Genomic DNA, 23,757 nt, shown 5'->3' with positions numbered 1-23,757 from the left:
TAGAGCACAAATTTGGAGGGCTCTCTCACCTCCTTGGAAAGCTGTGGCTGTGGATGACCACTAGAATGGCAATTGGTTTTTTCCCCCTGGCAGTCCACCCACTGTTTTAAGTTGTCTGAGTGCTTTCTTTGACATTCTATCTGTTCTGCAGATGTGAAGATTTGAAATTACTTCATTTTTAGTGTGTGTTGGGTTACAGTCTCTTTTTTGTTGTTGTTGTTGTTGTTCCCCTTTTGGAAATTTTTCATCCACAAAGAATTCCAGATTCAGACATTATTCATCTTATGTCTGGAACACTAAAATCTCATGAGCTCCCATATGTCTTATCTCTTTCCACCTTTGGAATATTCAAAGTGCTGCTATCATTTGCTAAAGTCCATTTTATCATTTGCTTCCTTTCTTTACTTATCATACTGCCTAATGTACCTTAACAGAGAATTGAATAAGTAAATTTGGCATATCCACACAATGTATATAAAATGTATGATGTAGCTTTTTGTTTTTTAGGAAGATGTTTCCCTATATTAAGTGGGGGGGGGAACAGGTAATAAACTATAATTAAGTCTCACTTTCATTTCTAAAAAAAAAAAAAGAAAGGAAAAGAAAAACATATTCACAAAAACCCTCGTGTCTGTTTAGTTGTATATCTATGTCTGAAGCCAAAAAAGGACATTTACAAAAAATGTTCACATTGAAACTCCCTCGAGGTGTGATCCTTTTTCCCCCCCTCTTTTTGTTAATCATGCATCTTTTTGCAGCAGGTAAGTTTTATTTATATAGTCACTACTTTTATAAAGATTAAAACTGTTTTAAAAAAGTAAACAACAACTTTGATCTGTCAAATCCAAATTGCACTGAAGGCTGTTCCAGGCCCATCCCCAGCTTTCTTCCAGCCATGCCATCCTTTGGGATTTTTTTCCTATTCTTTTATCATCCCTTTCAAGCAAAGTTTCCCCCAACCTGTACTTTTTGCTCCATGTTCCTGGTCATCTTCTAGAATTGCCCACTTGGCTCTAAAGAGCCTCTCTGCTTACTTGTACCAAAATTAACTTGTCAGGCGATGTAAAAATTATGTTCTAAAAGGAACAATCACTCGGATGTGATCTTCTTCAGGGCCCAGGAGTACCTGAATAAATGCCCATTGAATAAATTGATCTATTCTTTTTGTCTCATTTCTTTTATCCCATAAGTTCATATAAGTCAAGAGCTTTGTTTGTTTTCTGTGAACATTTGGGGTACTTAGTATCCATTAACGATTCAAGTCCCTTAAGATCCATAATTTACTTAATAAAAATGAATTTAAGATCTGTTGTCAACTTGAAGTAGAATTTGTGCTTATGCAGGGATGTAGAAAAGCATGGGATTTAAAGATAAAAATTTAATGTTCAGATCCTGCTTGTAGATCTGTGATCATGGGTTAGTCATTTAAACTTCTGAGCTGCCTTCCAGTTATAACCTCACTGATTTCCCTTCTGGACTCTGCAGAGGCCTTCTTCCTGATCTACCTAGCTTTGGTCTTGCTTCTCCAGGTCTGTTTTCCCCAGTACTTCACCAAGTGATAGGCCTACAGTATAAATCTGATCTTGTCCCTTCATTCCCTCAACCTCTCAAGGGTTCTCTGTTGCTCTGTTGTCTCTATTCCCCTTCAGCTGTGGTGCCGCAAAGCCTCTCTTCAAACTTGACCCTGAAATAATACCAAACTCCTGGTAACTCCTCACACATCTCATGCCACTTCATGCCTTGCTTCCGTTGTCCACAAGTCATTTTTCCCTTTCTTCCTGTAGCCAACTGCTTCTGCTCTGCTCTGCTCAGCTCTAGGACTGTGCTTGGCAGTCTTCCTCTCTGGGATGCCTTTCTTGATATAAAAGTTAGGTATTTTCTTTCTCTGCCTACTCATGTTATAAGCTGTCTGAGGCAAAAATCACTGAATTCTTAGTTCCCTCATCCTGAAGAATACCTGGCTCTCAAATTGTGTTGAATTTATGTTCTCCTAAAGTGTCAAATGATTTTTACCTGTAGGATGTGATTTGATATTTATATGATCTCCTTCCAAATAAAAAAAAGACTTAGAAAAGAAAAATATTTGAATTAAAGCAACTTAAAATACTACCAACAGGGGGGCCTGGGTGGCTCAGTCATTAAGCGTCTGCCTTCAGCTCAGGTCATGATCCCAGGGTCCTGGAATCAAGCCCCGGATTGGGCTCCCTGCTCAGCGGGAAGCCTGCTTCTCCCTCTCCCACTCCCCCTGCTTGTGTTCCCTCTCTTTCTCTCTGTCAAATGAATAAATAAATAAATAAATAAAATCTTTTTAAAAAATACACTACCAACAGACAGAACTATTGTTGATGTTTTCAAATTTATAATAGAGAATTTTTACAAAATTATAAAGAAGTAAAACTAAAGCCTGTGAATTTTCCTTTCAGAGCCACTACTGAGGGAAATGAGTATGTTTGCACACTATATGCCTTAAAAATTAGCCACTTGACTATGCTTCTTCCTACATCAAATAATACAAAATCGCTTTTTAGTAAAAGATATCTATTTCCTAATTCAAAACAGGAAAAAAAAATTTGTTTTTCCTCATTTTTCCTAGACTCCAGAGCCAGCTTTTATTCTGTATTTTATTCTGTATTTCTAGAAGAGAAGGTCATATCGCAGTGAAGGAAACAACTTGACCAACTTGCTAAGCTGGTTAATACAAAGCAAAGCTGGGATGAGGAGCTCCTGATCGTCCATCTGGGGCTTTTCCCCTCAGCCACATTTCCTTTCCTCCATTGGTGTAAAAGTAAAAGTAGACTTTTAAGCACTTTCTAATTCCCATATGCTTAAATTAGGTCTGTTGCTGAGATGTTCTTATCTTACTTTTAGTCTAATTATTAATATTAGCCCTAAACCTAAAGCTTTAATTGGTTCTTTCATATACACGTATTACAGTTTCTTTGAGCATCAGAAATATCTTCCCTTCTAAGAGATTTTCTAATTTATTTTCTTACCTGTCTTTGAAGTGAACATAACAAATAAAATATTCCAGGTCTCCTTTTTATCCTACAAGTAAAGTAGTTCAATGGTATATGTTTTGGTATGCCTCTAAATTGTTCTCTTGGGATCATTTTCCATACTGAGTCATCCACTAAAGAGTGCCTGTGTTTTCCAGGCAAACTGATAAGTTTTATTATTTCTAAATGACTCATTACTTCTGAATCATCATACCTTGTGTACTCTGTTAAATAAGTTTTTAGGCATTTTTCAATCATTTTTCCTCTTCTGCATCCTCACATGTCCCATCTAAGTGACATGGATATTTAGCCAGTTTTCTTTTGTGTCTGTGATTTCTATTGATCATTCTTTTCTTGAACACTTTCGGCAGTTGAGATAAGCAGTGGAAGTTCTGTACTCTTACTCTGTGCTGCAGATGTTTCCTGAAATAGAACACATAAATAGAACATTAAAAATATGTGTAACACCATTCTCTGTTTTCCATCATTACATGTATGTTGTTCCAGATTTTAACTTCCCAAATTTCTCTTTGAAATTATGGAGAAACACCCATAAAAGAAAAGTGTAGCTCTGTTTGTTGGTAAAAAAAAAAAAAAAAGTCTTTGGAATTCAGCATGTTGAAAGAATGAAATACTTTTCTCCCTTGACTTCTGTGTGTTCTGGGCTGATTTTCATCCTGTCCTTTGAAAATTCATTCTGTCTCCTTTGCATCTTTCTCCTCCCCACCCAGCACATGGCAGCCTTCCTCAGAATTTTGCCCTGGACTTTTCTTGCCCTGTGCATGATCAGTATTGAGCACTCCTGTGGCTTTAAAACCACAAAATCTAGTGCTTATTCCAAAATCTTTATTTCAACTCATCTGTTTCCTGCCAAGTATATCTGTCTACATGGGAAATACCTTTTGGATACCCCACCAAAACAACCCATGCCTAAAGCTGCATTTATTTCCCCTATGCCCTTGCTCCCCAATCTTAGCACACAATAATCACCCTAGCCTCATCTTTACATCTTTCTAGAGCCTGTTTTTAATTTTAAAAATTTGTTGTCAAATATTACATATTAATTCTCATATTAAAGTGTCAGTGCTTGAAATGTCTTTAAAAATATCCATTTCCTCTCCTAAGTTGGCCTGCTCTTCAGAAATGTGAATTTTTTCTTAACTATTTCTTTCATTATTTGCCTCAGTATTTACAAATGCATATATTGCAAATTGATCATTCATTTATTTTAAACATTATGTCTTGCCTTCCTAATATAAATTTCAGTTCTCTTACCCCCTTTTCACCACATTAACAAAATAAAGGGTAAAAATTATGTGACCATTTTAATAAATGCAGAATAAGTATGTGACCAAATTAAATAACTGTGTGAAATTTTTTAAAACTCTCAACAAACTAATAATGAAAGAGAACTTTTCAGTCTGGTAGGGTATCAAAAAACTTGCAGCTTGATCATACTTAATGGTAAAAGATAGAATACTTTTCCCTAAGACTGGGTATATGGCAAGGATTTCTGAACCAACCACTCCTTTTCAATATTGTTCTGGAGATCTTAGCTAGTGTAGTAGGCAGTAAGGCAGAAAATATTGGGAAGGAAAAAATAAAACAATCTCTGTTCTCAGACAACATGATTGTTTATGTAGAAAATCCTAAGGAATTTACCCAAAAAATACAATAATAAGTGGATTTAATGAAGTGGCAAGTGACAAGATCAATATACATAAATCAACTATGTTTCTACCTACCAGCAACAAATAAGTAGAAAATGAAATTAAAATAATAGTATCATTTGCATTAGCACCAAAAAACATGAATTACTTGGGAATAAATTTAGTGAAAGGCTCATAAACATTGCTGAAGGAAATTAAAGAGCATCTAAATATTATGGAGAGCTGTGTTAAATTCATGGGTTTCATGGATTAGAGACTTGGTATTGTTGGCAAAAAATGGGGATTTTTAATTTTTTATTTAAATTCAATTAACATATATTATTAGTTTCAGACATAGAAGTCAGTGATTCATCAGTCTTATATAATACCCAATGCTCATTACATCACATGCCCTCCTTAATGTCCATCACCCAGTTACCCCATCCCCCCACCCTCCTCCCTTCTAGCAACCCTTAGTTTGTTTCCTATGCTTAAGAGTCTCTTGTGATTTTTCTCCCTTTCTGATTTCATCTCATTTTATTTTTTCCCCTCTTCCTCTATGATCTTCATATGAGTGAGATCATATGATAATTGTCTTTCTCTGACTGACTTATTTAGCTTTGCAGAATACCTTCTAGTTCCATCCACGTCATTGCAAATGGCAAGATTTCTTTTTTTGTGTGTGTGTGACTTAGTAGTATTCCATTGTATTTATATATATACCACATCTTCTTTATCCATTCATCTGTCAGTGGACATCTGGGCTCTTCCCATAGTTTAGCTATTATGGACATTGCTATTATAAACACTGGGGGCAGGTGTCCCTTAGATCTCTACATTTGTATTTTGGGGGCAAATCCCTAGTAGTGAAATTTCTGGGTCATAGGATAGCTCGGTTTTCAACTTTTTGAGGCACTTCCATACTGTTTTCCAGAGTGGCTGCACCAGCTTGCATTCCCACCAGCAGTGTAAGAGAATTCCCTATCTCCACATCCTTGCCAACATCTGTCATTTCTTAACTTACTAATTTTAGGCATTCTGACCAGTGTGAGGTGGTACCTCCTGTGGGTTTGATTTGTATTTCCCTGTTGCTGAGTGATGTTGAGCATTTTTTCATGTGTCTGTTGGCCATTTGAATGTCTTCTTTGGAGAGATATCTGTTCATGTCTTCTGCCCATTTTCTTGACTGGATTAGTTGTTCTTTAAGTGTTGAAATAACAAATGGAGATTTAGAGTCAGTGAAATTTCAGTCAGAATCCCAGCAGGTTTTCTTTGTGAAGATTGGCTAGTTGATTCCAAAATTGACATGGAAGTGCAAAGGCCAAAACAATTTGAAATAGAATGGCCAATAGAATAGCCAAAACAATTCTGAAAAAGGAAAAAAAAAAAATGGAGGATTTACATTACTGCAGTTGGCCATAGAACAGCATGGGGTTAGGGGCACTAGCCCCCATGCAGTTGAAAATGTGAGTATAACTTTTGATTCTCCAAAAACTTTACTAATAGCAAGAACTAACTGATCACTTATTACTGCAGTATGCAATTTGCTGGAGAGAGGAACTACTGTCATGGAAATTATTAGTGTCACATGGCATTTCAAGTGGATGTTTGTAACACTTGAGCTCACCACAATAGCAACAGGAGGTGACTACAAAATTATTACAGTAGTACAGTATGTACTGTAGTTATTTGTATGTAGTTATGATTTAATACTGAATATTTATGTTTATATTTCTCTTGACTGGGAAGAGTGCCATGTATGGTTTGTGTTTGTATATCTGAGTTTTGACAAATTTTAATATTTTATAATTGATTCATTTATGTTTTATGGTAGTAAATGATAAAGTAGGCTAGTACCTACATGTATTTATACATTCATGACATACCTTTTTCTTAGTTTTTTCAATATTTCTAGGCTATGTGGTTCATCGGTGAGGGTTTTCAAATTGTCACAAATCACCAACATTTTTTCCATTATATTTTTGAAAAATACATGCAAGGGTGCCTGGGTGGCTCAATCAGTTAAGTGTCTGACTCATAATTTTGGCTCAGGTCAGGATCTCAGGGTTGAGGGATCGAGCCCTGTGTCGGGCCCTGTGCTCAGTTGGAGATTCTCTCTCTCCGTCTCCTCCCTCCTCACATGCTCTCTCTCTCTGTCTCTCTGAATAAATAAAAATAAAATCTTTAGAGAAAAAAATCTGCATATTAAGTGGACCCGTACAGATCAAACCCATCCATGTTTTCAAGGGTCAAAGATATTTTAAGATTTACTATAAAATACAATAATAAGACAGAATGGTATTGGGGTATATAAAGATAAGAGTATGGAATCCAGAAATAAACCTCTATATGTGGCTGTTTTTCAACAAAGTTTCCAATATGGGAACAGGATAGTCTTTTGAACAAATGGTGATGGGTGATCTTCAAATTCAGCCTACTAACTACAAAAGAAAAATTGACTCATTGGATTATTAAAATTTAGGACTATTAAAAATTTAAAGGTAATAGGATTAAGTCTTCCTACTTTTCAAAAGCTACTGACAAAATAAAAGGAGAACCAAAGACCAGGAGATAGTATGTGTAGCTAAAATACACAAATGAACTTTTAGAACTCAGTAATTAAAAGACAACCTAAAAGAGTTGAATAAATACTTCACAAAAGAAGATACATATCAATTGTTAAAAAGCATATGAAAAAATTCTCAATATCACTAGTCATCAGGAAAATGCAAATTAAATTCACAGTGAGATACCACTTCATATCCACTAAAATGGGTAAAAGCAAAGTAACTGACAAGTATCCAAAAGTATATAGAGCCACTACAACTCTCAGGTGTTTTTGATGAGAATGTGAAATGGTAGAACCACTTTGGGAAACAGTTGCACATGTTTTTGTAAAATTAAACATACACTTGTCATGACTCAGCAATTCCACTGTTAATTACCCAGAAAAACTGAATATATACCCACAAAGACTTTTTTAAAAAAATATTTTATTTATTTATTTGAAAGAGATCACAAGTGGGCAGAGAGGCAGGCAGAGAGGAGGAAGCAGGCTCCCCTCTGAGCAGAGAGCCCGATGCGGGGCCCGATCGCAGGACCCCGGGATCATGATCTGAGCCGAAGGCAGAGGCTTTAACCCACTGAACGACCCAGGCGCCCCCCCAACAAAGACTTTTACTTGAATGCTCATAGCAGCTTTAATTCATAATAACCCAAACCAGGAATGACTCAAATATTCATCAGCTGGTGAACAGAGAAGATAAAATTTGATACATTATATAGTAAAATACCTACTAAGCAGTAAAATGGAATATACAACTAACCCAAGCGATAACATAGATGAATCTCAAAACCATTATGCTAAGTGAGAGAAACCAAACTCAAAAGTACGTATATTGTATGATTACATTCATATGAAGATCTAGAACTGGCAAAAGCTCATCTGTTGTGATAGGAATCAGATGAGTGGTTGTCAGATACTACAGATTAGGGGAATTGCTTGGGAAAGGGCACGAGGATGGTTTTAGGATGTTGTAAATGTTCTCTTTTAGGGCAGTGGTTTCGTGGTTCTTAAATCTCATTGAATTGTATACTTAATATGTACATTTTTATTATACGTAAATAATACATCAGTAAAGTTGACTTAACTCTTTTTTTTCTTGAGATCTATGTATTTGACAAAGAGTGTGTGACTATGCTCGCACATGCACAACGGGGGCCAGGGCAGTAGACTTCCCTGCTGAGAGGTGAGCCGGACTCCGGGATCCATCCCAGGACCTGAGCTGAAATCAGGAGTTGGTCACTTAACCAACTGAGCCACCCAGGCACCTCCTCACTTTTATTTTAAATCAGCTTTATTTGGGCACTTGGGTGGTTCAGTTGGTTAAGCATCTTCCTTTCCCCAGGGTCATGCTCCCAGGGTCCTGGGATCGAATCCCCCTGCTGGGCTCCCTGCTTAGCAGAGAGTTTGCTTCTCCATCTGCGCTGCCATGCCCCTGCCCCTGTTCATGCTGGTACTTGCTTTCTCTCTCTCATAAATAAATATGAAGTCTTTAAAATAAAATCTTTAAAAGTGAGGCTCTAAAAAGCTGAAAAGAAGCTCTCTATTTGTGGGTAGCATTTGTCAATTAGTGGGCTTCACTATAAGAGGATCATGTGGTTAGATGGGATTTCTAATCTCCAGTAAAGGATTCTTTAATCCACATTGATGGTGGGAGCTAGAGGTAATCAGCCTAGTTTTTAGTGATCTGGACCTGGGCTAGGAAAGTAGACTTATTCAGAGTGTAGACTTCTACTCAAATTTCAGCCTTTACCACCCTCTCTGTCTGTCCCTAAGCTTGGTGCTTTTCCACTCTGTTTGTGTAGTGCGAGTGGGGAAGGCTATTCCTTTGTAGACTTTCATACCACCCCCTATGTTCAGTCCTCTATCCTAGCCCATTTCCAAACCTAGGCCTGTATTGAGTTATGCAGGGTGAATTGGTTTGCTTGCCGTCAGTATGCCTTCCCCCTCTACTCTAATAAATATTTATCATTCCTGCTTCTGCTTTCTATATTCATACATAGTGATTTGGGGTTACAGGTGTCTCTTAGGTTCTTTGAATATGGAGTTTTAAATTCCTGTTTTTATTCTTACTGTTTGGAGGATACCTTAAAACTACAATACAGCCTGTACATTTTTCACTACAGCGATATCAGACTCCTTATAATTCTCCAAACACACAAGCCCATTTCATATTTTTGTGCGTTTGTAGAATTCCTTCTTGCTTGTAAGGTGTAGTTTAATCCCTTCTTTACTTGGTAAGGCTCTTATCTTTCAAAATCCAGTTCTCTCCTTCCTAAGTTTTCTTGCCTGCTGCTTCTGTACCTTTGTTTCACAACAAATCCGCTTCATCAGAAATGGCCATATAGCAGTTTCCTTTGGAGGACTACCTGGAACCACTGGAAAATACTTGTTAGACTAATTGTAAACTGCTTAAAGTGGAACAAATAATAAGTGTTAAATGAACTCTGAAATTGTATATGAACCACTTAGGCAATTTGTAGGGATGAAAGAACCAGGAGAGACAAAAGGTCTGGGAGGTGGGCAAGCAGTGTACAAGACCTGAGGTAGAATAAATGTAAATATGCAGAATAATTAACTGTAATTTCCTGAGAAATCTATTATATTCTGCTCTCTACTTCTGGTACAGCAGATGTTTAGACCAAAAAATTGTGCTGCAGGGGCACCTGGTGGCTCAGTTGTTAAGCATGTACCTTCTCCTCAGGTCATGATCCCGACACCCTGGGATCGAACCCCATATCAGGCACTCTGCTCAGCAGGGAGTCTGCTTCTCCTCCTCACCCTCCCCCCTGCTTGTGTTCATTCTCTGTCTCTCTCTCTCTCTCTCAAATGAATTATTTTTTTAAAAAATGATGAAACACTCATTTCAAGTGCCATTAAGACAAAAATTTCAAACTACGATACAATGCTTTTTATCATTTAGACCTTTTTTTTTTTTTGCTTATTGAAGGAGTTCTTTTAGACTTAATGTTAACACGTATTTTTAATTCTGTATCACTCTTGTGCATACGTTGTCTTTGGGACTATTCCATAGTCGGATTCCTTTGAAATTCCACTTGCTAAGGTTACCAGTGACCTTCATATTAGCAAACCCAGTGGGTAATTTTTTTTTAAGATTTTATTTATTTATTTGACAGATCACAAGTAGGCAGAGAGGCAGGCAGAGAGAGAGGAGAAAGCAGGCTCCCTGCTGAGCAGAGAGCCCAGTGTGGGGCTGGATCCCAGGACCCCGAGATCATGACCTGAGCCGAAGGCAGAGGCTTAACCCACTGAGCCACCCAGGCGCCCCACCCAGTGGATAATTTTTGTTTTGCCTTCACCTCTCTGCAGTATCCGACACTAGTGACCTCCATTTTGAGTCTCTCCTTCAGCCTCTGTGAAATTGCTTTCTCCTAGTTTCCGTGTTACCTTTTTGGCTCTTCCTTCTTGGTTCCCTCTAAGAATTCTTTTCCTCCATTTAACCCAGAAATGCCAGTGAGCCCAGCTCTGCCTCAGCCCGGAACTGTTCTCACTTTGTGCATTCACCCTGAGTAACCTCTCAGGGCTGCATCACCAACCCAATTCTTTCTGCTGACCTCCAGGTGTTTGTATTAACATTTCATCCAGTCATCACCACTTACATATTCTATAGGTATTTCTTCAAACAACACATTCAGAATAACACTCTCTGTTTTGTATGGCCGCTTTCCTTAAAACAAAAACAGAAAGTCTGTGTTGGCAGTAGCAACACTAGTCCCCCAAAACCCAAGCCTGAAACTCAAGATTCTTCCCTCTCACTTTCTCCTCTTCCTGTTCTGTGATGAATTCTTCCTCTATGACTATCTAATTGGTATCCTCCTCATTGTTAATTACTGCCATCTACTTGGTTTTGATTCTCACCACTTCTTGCATGGATTATCATAGTAATCTCCTAATTGACTTCCATGCCTCCACTCAGCTGCTAGAATGATCTTTCTAAAATATAAATTTCATCCTGTTATTCCCCAGCCTAAAAGATCTTTGTGTTACCTGTAGTTTTCAGAATTAAGTCCAGGCTCTCAATTTATCGAGGCCAGTCTGTGGTCTAGTTCCTGCTTCTCTTCTGGTTTCCTCTCCTCTTGCTTTCTACCCCCCACCCCCCACCCCCAATGAAATCAGCTGGAACTGCTTGTAGTTCTGAACTCAGCTGTGCCATGTTAGGCCTCTGAGCCTTCACCTATATGTTCCCCTGTGCCTAGAGTATTTTTTTTTTTTTTAAGATTTTATTTATTTGACACAGAGAGCACAAGCAGGGGGAGCAGCAGAGAGAGAGAGAGAGAAGAGAAGCAGGCTACCCACTGAACATTTGCTCAATCCCAGGACCCTAGGATCATGACCTGAGGCCAAGGCAGACGTTTAACTGACTGAGCCACCCAGGTACCCCCTTCCCATTCTTTTTGTCTAATTTTCATTGGTCCTTCAAAACCAGGTACATACATTCCTTACTTTAGGAAGTCTTTCCTGACTCTTCTGTCTAATTTGGATGCTCTCTTTCAAAATGAGCCAACAGCATGAAGAAAGCCTTCACAAATGAACACAAAATGTTTATGAGGTAAATAAAACTATGTTTAGGCACAATTTAAAATAATGCACTTTCTTTTTTTTAATCTGTCAAATTAGCTAAGATTTAAAGAGTGCTATCACTGAAGGAGAACATGGAGAAGTGGATCTGATTCAATCCTGATATTAGAAGTAGAAATTTGTCATTTTTCTGGAGGAAACACTGACCTTATATATCAAAGAACCTTTAAAATGTGTATACATACATACACATACCCCTTTTGACTCAGCATTCTATTACTTGGACTATATCCTGAGAAGATAACTAGACAGCTCTGAAAAGTGTATATATAAGAATGTTTATCGGTTATTTTAAAACAAAAAAATAATAACCTAATTGTGTAGCAGTGGCAGATGGCTGAATTATTTTATCCATATGGTAAAATACTATATGTCCATTAAAATGATTTAGATCTGGGGTCCTGGGTGCCACAGTCAGTTAAGCATCCAACTCTTGGTTTTGGCTTAGGCCTTGAACTCATGGTGGTGAGATCAAGCCCCAGTCTGGCTCTGTGCTCAGCACAGAGTCTGCTTCAGATTCTGTCCTCCTTTCCCTCTGCTACTCCCACTTGTGCGGGCTCGCTCCCTCGCTCGCTCTCTCTCAAATAAATAAATAAATCTAAAAAGCTGATCTAGGGATGCCTGGGTGGCTTAGTCTGTTAAGCAGCTGCCTTCAGCTCAGGTCATGATCCCAGGGTCCTGGGATCGAGTCCCACATTGGGCTCCCAGCTTGGTGAGGAGCCTGCTTCTCCCTCTGCCTGCTGTTCCCCCAGCTTGTGCTTGCTCACTCTTTCTTTCTCTCTGATAAATAAATAAATAAAATCTTTTTTTTTTAATTTAAATAAATAATCTAGATCTGTTCTGACATGGAGGTAGATTCATGAGATCTTGCTAGTTTGAAGTAAGTTTTAAAATACATAGTGTAGTCAAACTTCTGTAAAAAATATACATTTATAAATTTTCATAAGAAAATGTCAGGATACATATCCATAAAAATATTAACTGGTTGTTTTTGAATGAATAATTAAAATGCTTTTTACTTATGAACATTTTCTAATGGGGGAGCAAGGGGGGAAATGGGGCAGCAAATGGGGGAAAACAGAACCCCTGCCCTAGTGCTTCTCATTCCCACTGTGCTTACTTCTCTCATTGCCCTCAGACAGTAAGTATACTCAGGGCCATCATAGAATTATTTTGGGTCTGGCTCAGAATAGAAAATGTTTGATGAGTGAACTATACCAATAACAGCTAATAGTGATTGAACATTTCTTATGTCTTAACCATTGTTCTAAGCATTTGACATGTTCAGTTAATCCTTGTGAGGTGGGTAGTGTTATTATCTCTGCTTTTCAGGTGAAAGAGCCTAACAGAAATTAACCAGTTTTTGTAAGCACTCATAGCTGTAAGTGGCAGGGTGGGAATTCAACCCACGTAGCCTGGCTTTCACTTAGAGACACAAGATAGCATGGTGGTTCTGAATTATATAGATTATGATCTATCTCTGATTGAGACTAGTTGGATTAGATTCCATGTCTAGGATTCCAGCTAGACAGTTGGGCATCAGTTAATCATGGACTGAATAAAAAAGGCAGAATTTGACGCTCACAGATCTGAACCAAATACCAGGGAAGTAATCTTGGACTCTTTTGCATTTTTATAAAAAACTCAAATCATTTTAGACTCTAAGCTTCTCACTGAAATTAGTGCCACCCCTTAGGGTTTGGCTTTGTTATATGCTTCCTCCCTTTTCCACTTGTGTCCCTTCAAAACTTTAATTTAGAGTCCTAAATTTACAATCAGTTCTTCCTACTTTTTTTCTTCAGTAAGTTTACTTATGGCAAATTCATCAAAATGCATTTTTAAAACCTATCAATCTTCCTTTTTGCCATATCTTCTTTTTTTTCTTTATGTTTTCTTTTAAAGTGTTAGCATTTCTGAAAGCTACATTCCTATTATCTGGAACTGCACTGTTTAATATGGTGGCTACTAGCCACATATGGCTTTTTAAGTTATAACTAATTAATTAGAACAGGCAAAAAATTTAAACAGCACTTCTCCAAAGAAGATATGGGGCTGGTCAGTAAGCACAGGAAAAGATGTTCAATATCATTAGCCGTTAAGAAAATGTAAGTTAAAACCATAATGAGATAACATCACACACCTATTAGAATGGCTAAAATAGAAAATAGTGACAATGCCAAATGCTAAAGAGGATGTGGAACCAACCATAACTCTTATACTGGTGGGAATGTAAAATGTAAATGTAAAATGGTGTAGTCATGCAGGTAAACAGTCTGGCAGTTTCTTATAAAGATATACTCAAATGATGTCTGGGTGGCTCAGTCAAATAAGTGTCTGACTTTGGCTCAGGTTCTCGGGGTCCTGGGATTAAGCTCTTCATGGGGCTCCCCACCCAATGGGGAGTCTGCTTGTCCCTCTTCAGCTCTCCTCTGCCCCTCCCCCCACTCATACTCTGTGTATCTCAAATAAATAAAATCTTTAAAAAATATATATATACACATATATGTATGTATGCACATATACTTAACATACAGCCCAACAGTCACACTTATATTTATGCTGGAGAAATGAAAACTATGTCCACACAAAAACCTGTGCACTAGTATTCACAGCAGCTTTATTTGTAAATAGAGACAACATAAATATCCTTGAATGAATGAATGTGTGAACAAACTATAGTATATCTACACAATGGAATACAACTCAGCAATAAAAAGGAATGAACTGTTGGTACATGTGTGAAATGAATGACTCAAAATCATTCTGTTAAGTGAGAAGAAAATATTAAAAGTTTATATACTTTATGATTCCATGCATGAAACATTTTTGAAATAACAAAACTATAATGATGGAAAATAGATCCGTGATTGTCAGGGTTAGGATTGGGGTGACTGTGACTTTATAGTCGCAGTATATATAAAGTCATTGGGTAATAGAAGGGGCTCTTGGGGGTAATGGGACAGTTCTATATCCTGATTGTGGTGGTATTTATTGTAGAAGGAAGGGAGGAGAGAAGGAGTAAGTATAAGTAAAACTGGTGAGATCTGAATAGTACCAGTGTCAGTTTCCTGGTTTTACTCACTGTACTATAGTGATGTAGGATGTTATCTTTGGAAGAAACTGGGGGAAAAGTACACAGGAGCTCTCTGTACTACTTTTGCAACTTCTATGTGAATCTAAAATAAATAATTACAAAATTAAATTTTTTAATAAAATTAAAATTCAGCTCTTTCGTTACACTAGCCACATTTAAAGGGCTCAGTAGCCCCATATGGCTAATGGCATCCATATCAGAACACGTATAGAATATTTCCATCAACACAGCATGTTTTATAGGGTAGCCCTGGTCTAAAAGCACATGTCTGTCTTTGGCCAGTGTTCTCTCTTCTTCCTTGACTATTTTGAATTCTAATATCACATGAAGACTTGTATTTTCTGTCATATTACTTTATAAACTGGCTGTTTTGGTTATATCCAACCTTAGAGAAATACGTCTTTCATTTCTCAAATTTCAGAGAAATAAAATAGTCTTTATGTTAATTTAGGAATTTATCACGTGTTTTCAAGGGGCATCGATTATTTAAATTTTCTAGCACTCATGTATTTTCCCTTTGCACCCATTTTATCACCTAAATTACCAACTGTACTAGGATATAGCCCTACTGTCACATAGCTATCCTGATATACTTTTTACTAATATCCTTTATTTTTCTTTTATCCTTACTGAAAAGCTCTTTCAAAATCTTGGATTTCTGAAAAGGTATATAGTTTTTCATGTTTGGTGCTATTTCTTCCCTGTCTTTTGTGCATCTTTTGGAAAGGTAATTCCTTCTATTGCCGTGTTCCAATATTTTGTCCCGTAACACCTAGTTCCTCTTTGGCTTGTTTGCATTTTCAGTTAAGAACTACTGGGCACTTCCTTTATTTTTTTTTTTTTTAAGATTTTATTTATTTGATAGAGACACAGCGAGAGATGGAACACAGCAGGGAGAGTGGGAGAGGTAGAAGCAGGCTTCTCACTGAGCAAGGAGCCTGATGGTGGGGCTCAATCCCAAAACCCTGGGATTATGACCTGAGCTGAAGGCAGATGTTTAATGACTGAGCCACCCAGGCACCCCTGGGCACTTCCTTTAGTATGGAACTTCTTTCTGCTTCAGCTTCATTCTTCATGAAATCTAGTTTTATAGTTTTATATGAGCCAACATCTGAGATTTGAAGATGAGGAAGTGGAGCATGACACAGTAGCTTCAGACCCATTCATATTAGTAACAAAGTTAGGCATTGAAGGACAAAAAGGATGGGGGAGGGGGTGACCCACTGAGGAAAACCACAAAGAGAGAAATAAATATTGGAATTAATATTTATATCTTCCTGGGTAGAAAATCGGGTATTATAATGGTATCACTGTTTTTTCAAAAATAATTCATAAGTTTCTTGCAATTAGAATCAAATTCTAATAACATTTTTCTTAAAATTTAACTATTCAAAAATTCATCTAGAAGACCATCAAAGAATATTTGGAGTTCTAATCATAATTAGGGATATGGGAAGCAAAACCAGATAGTAAAACTTAATACGACAACAGTAATTACAATAGTGTAGGACTGGCATAAAAATAAAGTAATCGTTGGATCCAGAGGTCCAGGAAAGGTACTCTGGCATAAGAATTCAACAAAAGAAAGGGTTCTTCATGAATTAATTTTATCTGTAGTCATTACATCTCTAATACCTAAGTGAGCAAAAGATGCGAAGAGATAATTTACCAGAAAGAAATACAACAAGCAAAAAAGTTTTCTAGGACTGAAGAAATTAAAATGAAAACAATAATTAGCGAAACAAGACAGAGGATCATAGGGAAAGGGAGCGAAAATGAAACAAGACGAAACCAGAGAGGGAGACAAATCCTAAGAGACTCCTGAGATTAAAACTCAGGAAACAAACTGAGGGTTGCTGGAGGGAGGGTTGGGGTGGCTGGGTGATGGACATTGGAGAGGGTATGTACTATGGTGAGCGCTGTGAAGTGTAAGACTGATGAATCACAGACCTATAGCCCTGAAACAAATAATACATTATATGTTAATTAAAAAAATGAAAACAATAAAGTTCTGTTTCTCATTAAGGGGATAAAGATTTTTATTAGTTAAAATGCCACTTCTATCGATGGCATGGTGAAATTGATGCTCTCCTTTTCAGTCATCATCTCCCTTTCGTTGCTTTACTTCATCATTCTTGAGTTAGTAGTATCGTACATCTACCTTCAGCAAATCCTACTAGCTCTACCTTTGATATATATACAGTATCTAAGCTTCTCCACTATTACTGTCCTAGTCCAAGCCCCCAAGCCTTCTTGCCTGATTTATTGCAGTAGCCCCTAATTTGCTTCTCTGCTTTTTATCTTGCTCCCTCACAGTCTCTTCTGAACATAGCTGCCCGAATAACCAATTTAAAATGTAAGTCTGATCATGTCATTCCTCTGCTCAGTAGCCATCAGTTGTTTCCCAGCTCACTCAGGATAAAGCCAAATTCATCATAAGTCTACAGATCCTGCATGATTTAATCTCCTACCTTTCCTTTCTGACCTCACCTCCCACATTACCCAACTTGCTTTCTCTGTTCAGTCACATTAACCTCCTTGTCTTTCTTATAGTACATTGAGCGTGCTCCCACCTCAGGGCCCTTGTACCTATGGTTATTATGCCTGAGATGATTTAGCCCAAAACACCTTCTCAGCCTGTTCCCTTTATTCTTTCAGGTCTCTGTTCAAATGTCAGTGAGATCTTACCTGACTCCCCTTTATAACACAGTTCCTCTCATTCTTTCTGAAGCCCTGCCCTGCTTGATTTTTCTCCATAGAACATGTCACCATCTAAGTTATATGATTACATGCATGCTGGTTTTCTTTATCCAGCTAGATTATCAGCTCCATAAGAACAGGGACTTTATTTTATTCACTGCTATATCCTTAGCACTTAACAAGTGCCAGGCACATAGTAAGCACTCAGTATTTCTTGAATGAGTAGATTGATTGAACCTTTTTAGAAAACAACTAAAGCATGGTTTAAAATCCCTTTTTTGTTTGTTTGTTTTTTTAAGTAAGAGGATGATGAAGTAAATTCTGTCCACTTGGTAACAAGAGAAAGCTCAGCATGAGGTAGTATCTGAGAGGATAGGATCAGAAGCAGTAATGTTGGTCATTTCTCTCTCTTAGTCAGAAAAGATGATGGGAGAATAATTTCCAAGTATAGAGGAAGTTGTAGAATAAGGAACAAGCACTATTTGTTGGCAATCTTTGAAAAGATTAGGTTGATGGAACCAAAAGTTTGGTGCAGGGCAGTAACACAAAATAAGGTTGCAGGTGGATGGGAATAGATGTTGAAAGGCTTGAAAATAAGTTAAAGGGGGTAGGATGCATGGTGCCTTACTTACAGAGATCAGTAGTGTGAATTCTTGAACTGTGAGGGTTAAAAAACTATCTGAATCTAAGCTTGTTGGTGTCATGTAAGGTAGCAAGGAAGGCAGAGTAAGAAATACCAACTGGGAGGCAGTTGTAACAAGGCAGAGTTGAAGTAATAATACTCCAGGTAGTAAGGAGTATAGGCCGTGATGAAATAAAGACATGAATCAAAGATAAGCGGTAATGTGGCAAAGAATAACACTTGGTGACTAACTGCATATGGGATGCAAAAGAGGAAATTAAAGTTTCTCTCGGGATTAAGAAATCTTATTTTTAAAATTGTTTTCTTTTTTCATTACAGGTTTCTCATTCACCAAAAAATGGATCATTTAATTCTTTGGAGGACTCAGTTATCAAAGTACTTCTGTACTGCCAACTAAGATTTATGAGAGTAAATTCATGACAATAAATTTCTGCATCAAAAAACTGCTGAAGAACTAAAAGGGGATTTTATTATAAAATCCTACAGTATCATATTACTAAATAAAACTAAAGAGCACAATTATTAAATTATTAGACTTTCTAATACAAGCACACATGTGCAGTAGCTACTGTATCCTGACGGTTACCAAACCTCAAATTTAAATGGTTTTTCTTTTGGGAAAGGTCATTACATTTTCAAGAAACCACTGAACTTAGTCATCAAGTATATTTTCAGCAGAGTGTAAGTTAGGAGAATTTACTTGAAATAAGTTCCAGAAAATTCAGTTCACATCACTGAGTGGATTCGATATTATGGCAGCAACTTACAGACTTGTGGTCAGTACTGTGAACCACTACAGCAGTGTGGTGATAGACCGGCGTTTTGAGCAAGCTATACATTATTGCACTGGAACCTGCCACACCTTTACACATGGAGTTGACTGCATTGTGGTACATCATAGTGTTTGTGCAGACCTCTTACACATCCCTGTGTCTCAGTTCAAAGATGCAGATCTGGGCTCTATGTTTCTACCCCATGAAAACGGGTTTTCCTCAGCTGAGGGTGACTATCACCAGCAGGTCCTAACAGGCATACCCAGGGTCAAGAAAGGATCTGCCTTTCAGAACACCTGTAACTTAAAGGACATTGCAGGAGAAGCAATCAGTTTTGCCAGTGGAAAAATAAAGGAATTTTCCTTTGAAAAGCTCAAGAACTCTAACCATGCAGCTTACAAAAAGGGAAGAAAAGTTAAGTCTGACTCATTTAATAGGAGGTCAGTTGATTTTGACTTCCTCTGTGGCCATTATAACAATGATGGGAACTCCCCATCCTTTGGTTTACTCCGGAGTGCCTCAGTTGAGGAAAAATCTTTGTCGCATAGAAACTCGCTTGATACAAACCTAACTTCAATGTTTCTTCACAACTTCTCTGAAGAAGACCTGGTTACTCAGATTTTGGAAAAACATAAAATAGATAATTTTTCTTCTGGAACAGACATAAAGATGTGCTTGGACATCTTGCTGAAATGCTCTGAGGATTTGAAAAAATGCACAGATATCATAAAACAATGCATAAAGAAAAAGTCGGGGAGTAGCATCAATGAAGGAAACAGCAACGATGCCATTTCTAATTCTGATACTGTCTATGTGAATGTAATGACCAGGTTAGCATCCTATCTGAAAAAGCTACCATTTGAATTCATGCAGCCTGGAAATAATGAGGCTATAGATTTAACAGAACTGGTCAGTAATATGCCCACTTTACAACTGACTCCCTTTTCCCCAGTATTTGGCACTGAACAGCCCCCTAAATATGAAGATGTTGTCCAGCTCTCAGCCCCTGACTCTGGACAATTTCAAACGATAGCACTGCAAGATGACAAACACAGTTCTAGGAAAACAGACCCAGTAAAATCCACTCCAAACAACTCTACAAATCCCTTATATAACCCTGAGATAAGTGATCCCAGAACTCCAAAAGATGCCCAGCTTCAATCTACCATGAACTCTTTAGAAAATGTTTCTTCTGGTGACCTAATAGAAACCCTTTATATTGAAGAAGAGTCAGATGGAAAGAAAGCATTAGATAAAGGACAAAGGACAGAGAATGGACCTGATCAGAAGTTGTTAAAGGTAAATGAAGATAGAGCAGAATTTTCAGACTGTGGTACTCCTCTTAAAAAATGTTCTGCCTTAGTGCGAAATGAAAGTGGTAAGATACTTGAGAAACCAGTTGTTAACCTATGTGAGGAAGACCTTAAATCAAAAGTTCCTAAAATTGAAGAGGGAGACCACAGAGATTTTATGAATCCTAATAGTCAGGAAGAGATAGATAAATTGTTAATGGATTTGGAATCATTTTCACAGAAAATGGAGACCTCTTTAAGAGAGCCACTTACCAAAGGTAAAAGCTCTAACTCTTTAAATAGTCATAGTCCATTGACTGGTCAGCTTCCTATAGATCTTGAGCCCAAGTCTAAAGTCTCTTCACCCACCGAAAAAGTCTCCCCTTCTTGTCTAACAAGGATTATTGAAACCAATGGACACAAAATAGAGGAAGAGGATCGAGTCCTCTTACTGCGAATTCTAGAAAGCATTGAAGATTTTGCTCAAGAACTAGTCGAATGCAAATCAGGCAGAGGGAGCCTATCACAAGAAAAGGAAATGATGCAGATTCTACAGGAAACCTTGACAACTTCCTCCCAGGCCAATTTATCGGTCTGTAGAAGTCCTATTGGTGATAAAGCCAAAGATACTACTTCAGTAGTTTTGATTCAGCAGACTCCAGAGGTGATCAAGGTAAGACCCAACAATCTTGAGTCCTGAGAATTAGCCAAAGAAATGTTTTAATCTGTGCAAAACTTATAAAGAAAAACTATTTCTGTTGGCCATTTTATTTTCTACTAAAGTTCCTGCCTTAGACTAGGCATGGTGTTAGTTCAGTGAAAAAAACTAAAAAGCAAGGGCTTTAGAGTCAGCCAGACTGGTTTCAGCTGCCCTCCTCACACACATTTCATCTTCTTCCTAGCCCTGTGACCAGAGGAAAGTTACTTAGTCTTAATATTCTCATCTATTTATTAGAAATAAGGATCAAGGTAACTTAGGTGAAATGCAAGCAAGGTACCTTACACAATTAGGCATTTAATATTAGCCTCATCCTCCCCAGTCAACCAGTAGGCCAGTCATTAATACATACATGTACAGACTGTAAGGTGCAGTGTGAGGTACAAGAAAGACAGGACATGATTTCTTAAAGACCTTGAAATCTAGTTGGGAAAACACAACTAACATAGTGGAAGGAATTCATGAACATGTTGGCCCTTCTCTGAAAGTATTGTTAGTGCAATAGGGTCTTCAAAAAAGGTAAAGACTAGAGTGTATAAGATTTGCTTCTTCATGCAAGTGGGATAAATACCAATCTAAGGTCATAGGATAGTAGTATTTTCCAAAGGCTTTGAATTTACCCTGCTGATAGTTTTGCTTTAATAACCCCAAAAAGGCAGTTATCTTCCCACTCGTGTGTATGTCTTAGCACAACAGTTATTTCTTGTTCATTTAATGTATCTAACATGAGTTGGCGATGGGCTTTGCTCCATCTCGCTCAGGGGCTCAGGGTGATAGATGCCCCGTGTTCCTACAGCTGTCCCATTTCTCCACCTGGAATATGGCTTAAGAATTCACTGAGGAAGGGAAAAAAAGAGATGTTGCTTTTCACTGCCTTATTCACTACCTGTGATGCACTTCCTTTCCACTCACAGTGCAGTGATTCCAGCCCAAAAGCTAAGAAACATAGGGAAGCACGTAGAATATATTTGGTGAGCACTGTCTCTACCTCATGAATGATGTACCGTACATATATGAAGTCAAACATAAGGCCATTTAATGAAACAAGTTGTAAAATGATATGAATTCTTAGAGATATGTACATGGTACAAGAAGTATGAAGAAATACATGGATACACCAAATATAATGTCCAGAACAATGATTAATCCCTGGGAAAAGAGGAGGGGTGGAACTGAGGAAGGATGTACAGAAGACCTCAGTGTTAGTAATCTGGTGATGGATCATAAGTATTTTTTTGTGCTTTTTTATGCCTTTTTATGTATTTTTAATGTAAATTTTTAGAAAATTGGATATTAGAGATGGCATATATGTGGACAAGTTAAAAAGGAAGTTAATGTTAATTTTAACATTCTCAATATTTTCATATAAGTAGGAAAAAAAGTATATTATGATCAGATGAATAATTTTTACATCGTATTTATTTTGTGGTTGCGCCGGGCACATTTTTAGTTACCAGTGACAAGTACTTAAGTTTAAAACTATACATACTTAAGGTTACAAAATGATGCTTTGGGTCTAAATATTCTCAAACATTTACCAAGCATTTCTGTGAAATTTCTGAGTCTCCTTATTCATTGATTCGCAGTTGGTAATATCTGTAGTTAACTTGGTTGATACTGGGGGCAAGAAACTGGAAATTAAACTTAAAAATTAATTTAATAAAATTAAAAACAAAAATAAGAAAATGCTTTCATGTACATAAGCGATATTGATGTGCTGAATATTTTATAAAGAAAATTCAGCACATCAATATGCTGAATATTTTATAAAGAAAATACCTATATAGCAATCTCAAAATGGTGATAACATAAGAACTAACCATTCCTTTTTTTTTTTTTTTTTAAGATTTCATTTATTTATTTGACAGACAGAGATCACAAGTAGGCAGAGAGGCAGGCAGAAGAGGGGTGCGGTGGGGAAGCAGACTCCCTGCTGAGCAGAGAGCCAGATGTGGGGCTCGATCCCAGGACCCTGGGATCATGACCTGAGCCAAAGGCAGAGGCTTAACCCACTGAGCCACCCAGGCTCCCCAAGAACTAACAGTTCTTGGGAGCTAAGGCATGCTAAGACATTTAGATGTATTTTCTCACTATCTTCCCCTAAATAACCTGTCTGCTCATTCAAAAAAAAATTTACCCTTTCTGCTGACCTATTACAATGTCTAACAACCATTATAACCAGAAACTTACTGTAATAATTTTATTTATTATGAATTTTATTTAACCCTCCTCCCCCGTTATCTTCTCTGAAAAAAAAGAGGGAAAATTCTTCTAAAGGAGATGAGCTGCAAAAAGTAGAAAGTAGAAATGTAGAAATGACAGCTCATGAGCATATACCCCCTGGAACATTCCCAATCTAAATACACCCAACTAAAAATCCTGCACTTGGGTCTACTGGTTTCCAATTTTTTTTTTTTTTTTTTTTTTTTTTACTTTTCATATATATTTATTTATTTTTTTTTCCCAATTTTTTATTTATTTTCAGCGTAACAGTATTCATTGTTTTTTCACCACACCCAGTGCTCCATGCAATCTGTGCCCTCCCTAATACCCACCACCTGGTTCCCCCACCCTCCCACCCCACCCCTTCAAAACCCTCAGGTTGTTTTTCAGAGTCCACGGTTTCCAATTTTTTGACAAGTATGGACTGAGGTCAAAATCTTATTAAAAGACTCACCCATAGAAAGGAGAACCCTCTTACATTGTTGGTGTAAACATGCAAACTGGTGC

The 23,757-nt window shown here is 37.5% G+C and overlaps 1 protein-coding gene across 1 annotated transcript in view; it reads left to right on the top strand.

Annotated features, from left to right (window-relative positions):
• Window positions 1–23,757, top strand: part of PPP2R3A (protein phosphatase 2 regulatory subunit B''alpha) — a 203,330-nt gene that overhangs the window by 30,059 nt on the left and 149,514 nt on the right. The window contains exon 2 of the mRNA XM_080808037.1: window positions 18,563–20,982. Within this exon, the coding sequence (XP_080664163.1) occupies window positions 18,997–20,982 (1,986 nt within the window). The 5' untranslated portion in view covers window positions 18,563–18,996. The remainder of the gene's footprint in view (window positions 1–18,562; window positions 20,983–23,757) is intronic.

This window comes from Martes martes, assembly GCF_963455335.1.
Source record: "Martes martes genome assembly, chromosome: 1".
Classification (NCBI taxonomy): domain Eukaryota; kingdom Metazoa; phylum Chordata; class Mammalia; order Carnivora; family Mustelidae; genus Martes; species Martes martes.
The sequence above is the reverse complement of the archived record's forward strand: the minus strand, read 5'-3'. Positions and strand labels throughout refer to the sequence as shown.